At 61.9% G+C, this 6,843-nt stretch overlaps 1 protein-coding gene across 1 annotated transcript in view; it reads right to left on the bottom strand.

Annotated features, from left to right (window-relative positions):
* The window catches only part of TBC1D14 (TBC1 domain family member 14), a 54,777-nt gene that overhangs the window by 9,504 nt on the left and 38,430 nt on the right, over nt 1–6,843 (bottom strand). The window contains exons 4-5 of the mRNA XM_004715085.3: nt 1,036–1,154; nt 344–426 (exon numbers count right to left, since the gene is read on the bottom strand). Coding sequence (XP_004715142.1) covers nt 344–426; nt 1,036–1,154 — 202 coding nt within the window. The remainder of the gene's footprint in view (nt 1–343; nt 427–1,035; nt 1,155–6,843) is intronic.

Raw genomic sequence — 6,843 nt, 5'->3', positions numbered from 1 at the left:
TCACCGCATAGCCTTTCCACGTGACGTGAAAACACTGGACGTGCCCATGGGCTTCGTAAGCTCCCCAGGATCAGTGGCCAGCAGGGTGGGTGGAGCTTCTGGCCTGGTCCTCCTGCCTACTGCCTCTCCCTGGGAAGCCACGGGGTTCACCCTGAGTGAGTGCCCAGGAGGGCAGTGGAAAACCGCCCGTCTCAAGTCCTCAGAGCATCCCCCTCAAGCCAGGTGCCAGGACACCTGGCCTGGCCTCTCACACAGTGGGCACCCCCCTCCGACCCAGCCTCCTGCCCAGTGGGCACTACCCCCACCCCCCGACCTCCCGCACGGGGCACTACCCCCCTGGCACCTCGCTTCTTGGCCTGGACCACCATCTCCTCGTACTGCTGCCGGTGCCGCTGGGCCTCCTGGGCCGGCTTTGCAGGGAGGTTGCTAGACAGAAACGAAGGGCTTCCGTCATAGACAGCACGCGGCATCGGAGGCAAAGCCGAGCTTCACTGCATGCAGCGGGGAGATGAGGCTACACTGACAGCCACCAGGCCCAGCTTGCACTCAAAAGCACACACAGAGGTTTCTGTACCAAAAGAAACAGAGCACCATGGCACGCGTGTGCAGGGAGTTGATGGACAGCACACGGACCTCTTTTCCAAAGCAGATGCATGTTTACAGAGACAGGTGCCCTCGACAGGCTGGTGGGCATCACGGAACAATGGTGAGCACCCAACAGTGTATCCCATGCTGCTCACGCTGTGGGCACGACAGCCCCAAGCAGCCCGGCAGGCTTGTATGGAGCACGGCCCAGTCCTGCGGGCTCATCTGCTTTTACACACGCCCGCGGTGGCCTCTTCATCCCACCAAGGCTGAGAAACTCCACGCCTGCCTAAAGCAGTGACCAGACAGGGCTTGCGGGCCCGAGAGCGGTGGGCCGGCCTCTGTGCCACTGTGGCACGTCCCCAGCATCCCAGCTAGCCCGAGCAGTGCTCCAGGCCCCGCCCCTAGCCCCGGTCTCTCCGGGACACCGTCCCAGACACAGAGACTTACGCGGGGCGGTCCTCCAGGATGAGGGCGGTGGTGGAGAGGGGCTCGACGTCCAGGCTCTTCCTCACACTCTGCCTGGGGGAGGGCGGCCTGCTGGGTCGTCCAGCCTGGGCTTCATTTTCCTGGACGAAGACACGGGTGACCAACCGCTGACGGCACTGACGCGTGACCGGGTGGCCGGCCAGCCCGACTCAGGGCCTAGTGTCAGAGGCCCGGGCTGCACAGGTCTTCCCTGGCGGCCTCCCCAGCAGATTTACAGGCCTTCTCCGGTGGCACCTGGCGGGGGGGCGCTCCCACCTCCACCTCTTGGGGAGCCACCAAGGGTGGCCATGTCTGGGGCATGAGGCTGCTCTGAGGCTGAAGGGCTGACGGCCATGACTTCCTGCTACTCAGGAGCAAGGCCCGCCAGTGAACCGCAGCCCGGCCCCCCCTCTGCACTGCTGGGGCTCCCTGAGGGCGGGTCCCATCTTCACAGCCACCCCTGATGCCCACAGACCTGCCACAGGCCTGGCTTTGCTGGGTTAGAGCGCTGCCCTTCTCTGGACCATGCCTACTCTACTTCCTCCTGAGCTGTGCATGTCTAACTTCTGTCCCACCTCTTCAGGCCTCAGAGAGCTTGGAGGCGCTGTGGGGTGGGTGTTGGGCTGCTAACCATAAAGTCAGAGGTTCAAGCTCACCAGGGGTGCTGCAGGAGGAAAAGGAGGCTGGCTGCCCGGTAAGTACAGATTCGGTCTCAGAAACCCTACAGCGCAGTCTACCTGGACCCTCAGGGTCACGGAGAGTCTGAGTGCATGCAAGGGCAGTGGCGTGGCTCCTCCCTCTGTGGCATTTCAGACTTCTTGGTCTAGGAGCCTGGTGGTGCAGTGGTGAAGTAGCGTGTAGGGAAAGCTCCCTGGTTTGCAGGAGGAAAGCGTGGCAGCCACTCCCCCCAAGACGGCAGCCTTGGAGGGTGCCTGGGGGAGCTTGATTCTGTCCTCACGGCCACGAATCAGAATCGACTCAATGGCCACCTTCTGCGGACCAGCATGATGGACCCCAGTCCCTTCACCTGCTACAAGCACCCCACAGAGAGGCCCCTGCAGTTCCAGGCCCCTCTTGCCCGAGAGGGAAACCCAGGCCCAGGCTGGCCAGTCACTAACTCACCAGTCAACCTGGCGACCAGGTTCCAAACTCTTGGGGCCGAGGAACAATCGAATAAGCAGGTGGGCCATGGCCAGCTCTGGCTGGGAGTGTGGGCCTGGGCCTGCAGAGAACCAGCCACAACCACACCCTCTTGGTGCTCTCTGTCAATCAACGACTTTGTGGCACGGAAGGCCCACAAGCTTCCGACTAGTGGGAAAGAGACCCAACCTCCACAGACAACATGGGCTGTGTCTATGCCGAGGTGCAGGGTGGGGCTAGGGGTGTCTCAGCACTCATCATGGGGGCCAGAGTAGTGGGGACAAGAAGCCTGGTTTGTAGGGAGTCTGCCCACTGTGGGTGCAGAGGGCCCTGAAGGCCACACCTTTCTGGCCTATGTCCCCCTGCGCAGCGGTGGGGAGCCTGAGGGGTAACGTCCCCATATGGATGTCGGGGAGGGCTGGGTGCCAGGAGAGACACATCGTGGGCACTGTCTGTCCACAGCGGGCGGGGTGACTTGACTCGCTGGGAAATCCCAGGGCACCCCTCCAAACTCAGGACCCTGAAACCCAGGCCTGCCCGTGACAGCGGAGCAGGGCTGGCCTGATGCCCCACCTTCTTGGCTGTGCTATGTGATGACTACTGGAGAACTATGGGGGGGATCCCCACTCTGAGCCCCCGTTAGTGGGCACGGTCGCGCACAGACTCCCCTCCTGTTTCTTCTCCATGGGGCCCAGGCTTGCAGTGACCCCTAACACCATCCATCCACCACTGTGCTCACCACAGAGCCGCCCCTCCCCCCACCCCCCTCCAGGTTCTGTGGCAGCTTGGCGGCAGTGTGGCACCAGGACCCTAGAAACTGTGGGAGCCACAGATGGAGGGGCCGCTGGTCTCGGTTTCACACCTGGTTACACATGAGCTCTGGATTGGGGGTCTCAACTACTGGAGCCGGACAAGGTCAGTGTCCCTCCCCTGCACAATCTGTGGTGGACAGGTGGACCGGGCAGTGGCAGGGCCCACTGGGAAAGTGAGGGTTCCTCTCTACGGTGGTGGGAGCGGGCCACTGGGATGGTGGGTGTGTTTTTGGGATGAGACCACACCCATGCCATGGCCATGGATCTGGGGTCTAACGAGTTGGAGCCTGCAACAAGCTGGGGGGTGAGGGGCAGGCTGCATGGGGAGCAGAGCTGGCGTGGCTCCATGGAGGGGAATCCGGCTGGTGTGGGACGAGGAGAAGGCGTCCATCAGTGGCTCCCAGGAGTCGGCAGGAGTGCCTCTGGCTTCCAGGGAAGCTTTAAAGGAGGAGGAGCGGCCGAACTAGCCCTGCCTTCATCCTGTCCTGTGACAGACCGCTGAGGGCAGGTCTCCGGGCTGTGCAGGTGCACCACAGACAGGCCATCCCGTGGCACCAACTCAGCGAGCAGGCTCGAGGCCTGGACCAGAGCACCTGCATCTGCATAGGTCTGGGGAGCCAGATGGGGTAGGGTCATGATGGGTGCCACGGTGGGTGCACTGGGAGGCATGGGAGAGGTATGTGACGTGTGGGGAGGCGTGGAGGGGATATGAGCCAGGCATGCCCAGAAGGAATGTGTGGAGGGATGGGAGGGCAGGCTTGTGGGTGACTCATAGAGAGATGGGGGTGGGGTGGAGAATGCGGCCAGAGTGGGGCATGTGGGGTGCTGGGCTGAATCTGGCCCTCCCCACCCTCATAAGCCCAGCGTGACCTTGGGCGCCTCCCCAACCCCAGGCTTGTTTCCTGGGTCATGTGAGCACCACAGGCCGAGGATGCCCAGCTGCATCAAATGCCTGGTGGTGAAGGGGCCCAGGTACAGGGCAGCAGCTTGAGTCCCTGACTGGTGCAGAGGGCTGAGGGCCGTGGGGAGGGGTGGTGGTGGGCCTCTGGAATGCCTACCAAGTCTCCTTCACTCCCCAGTGGGGTCCTTCCGCAGCGACTTTAAGTCACTGGCGGCCGCTGCTCAGGCAACCCCAGGAGGTCACTCTTGGAGCTGACCCCAGCCTGGAGGCCCAGGGCGCAGGGGCACAGTGCGGCCTGCGGGCAGAGTTCCCGGGGCACTGGTGATGGGAATGCGGCGGAAGGCGGCACCGAGCCCAGGAGACAGTGGGGGCGGGAGGGCCGCGCCGCCTCGGCACACCTGTACACGCGCGCACACCCCCTCGCTCCCAGCCCCCGGGCGGCGGCAGGGCGCGGGCCCGACTCACCATGAACGCGTGGGGCTCAGGGTCGCGCGGTCCGCGGCGCCATGCCTCCCGGACGACCCCGCCCCCGCCCTGCGCCGCCTGCTGGGCTGACCGGCGAGGGACCGACCGCGCGACCCGGACCTGGATGTCCACCGACGGTCCGCCAGGCAGCAGCGGCGGGGAGGGGCCAGGCCGCTTAATCGTGCGCAGACACTGCCGATGCGCAGCGATCGGTTCGCTCTGCCTCTGCTGCTCAGGCCTGGTTCGCCAGGACCCCGGCCTGAGCAGGGAGACCCCGGCTCCCCGAGTGTCTCCTTTGGTCCCCCACCCGGCACAGTCCTCACAGGTAACAGGCTCAGCGCCCGGTGGAAGCTGCACAGACCTGGAGCCGCCGGCACCCCAAGGGCAGACTGCGTGGGGCGCAGGGTGACCTGCGGCGAGGTCGGGTTTTATGAAGTAAAACAAACATCGCCCATTGAGTCGATGCGACTCTCAGCAACCACTGGGCAGTGCTTCCCGAAGTGGGCGGCACCCGACTCTGGGGGCTGCCACGGCAGACGGACGGAAGAAGGACCACAGCGTGACTCTCTTAATTGCCGGGGAGGAAAGACTGTTTCTGAAAAGGACAGTAAGGCCAAGTTCGTTTGGGAGCCTGTGCTGCGGGGGGTGAGGGGAGGTGGGGGGGTTGGTTCTGCTCCGAAAGCCTCTTTTTCCAGGGCAGCAGCTGGTGGGTTTGAACCACCTATTAACATTAACAGCCATCGCCAGCGGGTCCCCAGGCCTCCTAGATAAGGAAGAAACTGGGAACTATAATGCTAATTCACTGCCATTTGATACCCGGAACGCACAGAGGCCCTACAGGGCAGAGCAAGCTCTGTGTAGGTCGAGTGGTGGTCTTGTCTTGCTCCCGCAGCGCGGCAGGAGGGTTTGAACTTCAGACCTTGTGGTTAGCAGCCCGATTTGTAACTCAAGACCCGGCCACGGCTCCTTACACTCACTGCCATCGAACTGACTCCGACTGGAAACGAGGGCACTGAGGACTTCTCAAAGGAGTCAGGTAGGACCGAGGCTGCTCGCCATGGAGCCACCCCTCTCCCAGCGACCCCCAGTGCAGAGGAGGCCTCCCTGTCCCAAGCACCCCTCCCCCACTCCTCTGGGGGAAGGGTTTGAACCCACTGCCATTCCCCACCCTTACTGACGTTTCTGCATTCTACTGCGGCCAGTAGGCTAACTATAGATAGAACATAGCATCAGGGTCCCCACAGGGACCTCCTCTGAGAGGAGCCAGATTGGTGGCTTGGGGGGAAGGGGTATCAGGCCAGGTTGTGTGCACCAGGCCCGCCAGCTGCTTTTCTGGGAAACCACCACCAACCCAGGCTTCTTCACCCAGAACCCCAGGGAGATCCACCTGCTGCTTGGACAGTGGTGGGGGTGGGGGTGGGGCTAGAAGTAGCCCAGGACCCAGCTAGGTGGTCTGGTCCCCACCCTAAAGAATAGACCAATGTCATGGAGAGCCATGTCACCGCAACATGGAAACAGCCCTGTGCCACACGTGGGAGAATGGAGAAACTACGGTGCACGCACATTGCTCAGGAAAAGCGATGACGCTGTGAAAGGTGCCCTCTCCCCCAACGCACACACACTTGGGAGGCCAGTGTTGGAATGTGGGCAGCAAGGGGGCAGCTGAAGAGACACTGATTGACCACGAGGTGCCAAAGGCACCAAGCACAGAGGTCAATGTGCATGACTATTTATAGGAAACCTGTTAAAAAGGCAAATAACTAGAGGTAGAAAACAAACTAGTGTGAGATGGGGGGTGGATCTCTGCTAACAGGTAGTAAAAATATTCAACAGTCACTGGGCCTTGGCATGCAAATTCACTAACCCTCCAGGAACACCTACCACAGGTGAGTTTCTGACATCCATCAGTCCTCGCTGAGGCGGACGGACTCCAGCATGGAGGATTAATACAAAAACAACTCACAACTCAGCAACTCTACAGGACAGGGTCGGACTGCCCCTGTGGGTTTCTGAGGCCAGAACTCTCTGTGGGGCAGGAAGCCTCCTCCTCTTCCTCCCTCGGAGCTGGCTACTGGTTTCACATGGCTGACCTTGCAGTTAGAGCCCAACTTGAAACTCACTGTGCCACCAGGGCTGGCAGAAGTGGGGAAGAACTATTCCAAAGGAGGCAACTGGCAGGAGGCAGGGGGAGGGCAGCATTCTGAAGGGGCTGCCCAAGGGTTCTCTAATTCCCTGGGAGAGTGTGGCTGGGGTGTCCTTACAGGAGGGCGGCAGAGGCAGAGTCGACCAGAGAAGGGGACAGCCACACCCCAGTCTGCCCTCCTCTAGAGGCTCCAGAAGGAGACTGTGCCCCAACACCCTAGTATTATCCCAAAAGACCCATTTGGGGCATCTGACCGGCAGCCCGTTGAGAAGACATCTGAGTAATTTGTTATTATGGTAACAGCAGAAGGGCACAGATGCTCTCTGCAG

This window comes from Echinops telfairi, unplaced genomic scaffold, assembly GCF_000313985.2.
Source record: "Echinops telfairi isolate 266 unplaced genomic scaffold, ASM31398v2 ScPeMD7_28;HRSCAF=97, whole genome shotgun sequence".
NCBI classification, from domain to species: domain Eukaryota; kingdom Metazoa; phylum Chordata; class Mammalia; order Afrosoricida; family Tenrecidae; genus Echinops; species Echinops telfairi.
The sequence above is the reverse complement of the archived record's forward strand: the minus strand, read 5'-3'. Positions and strand labels throughout refer to the sequence as shown.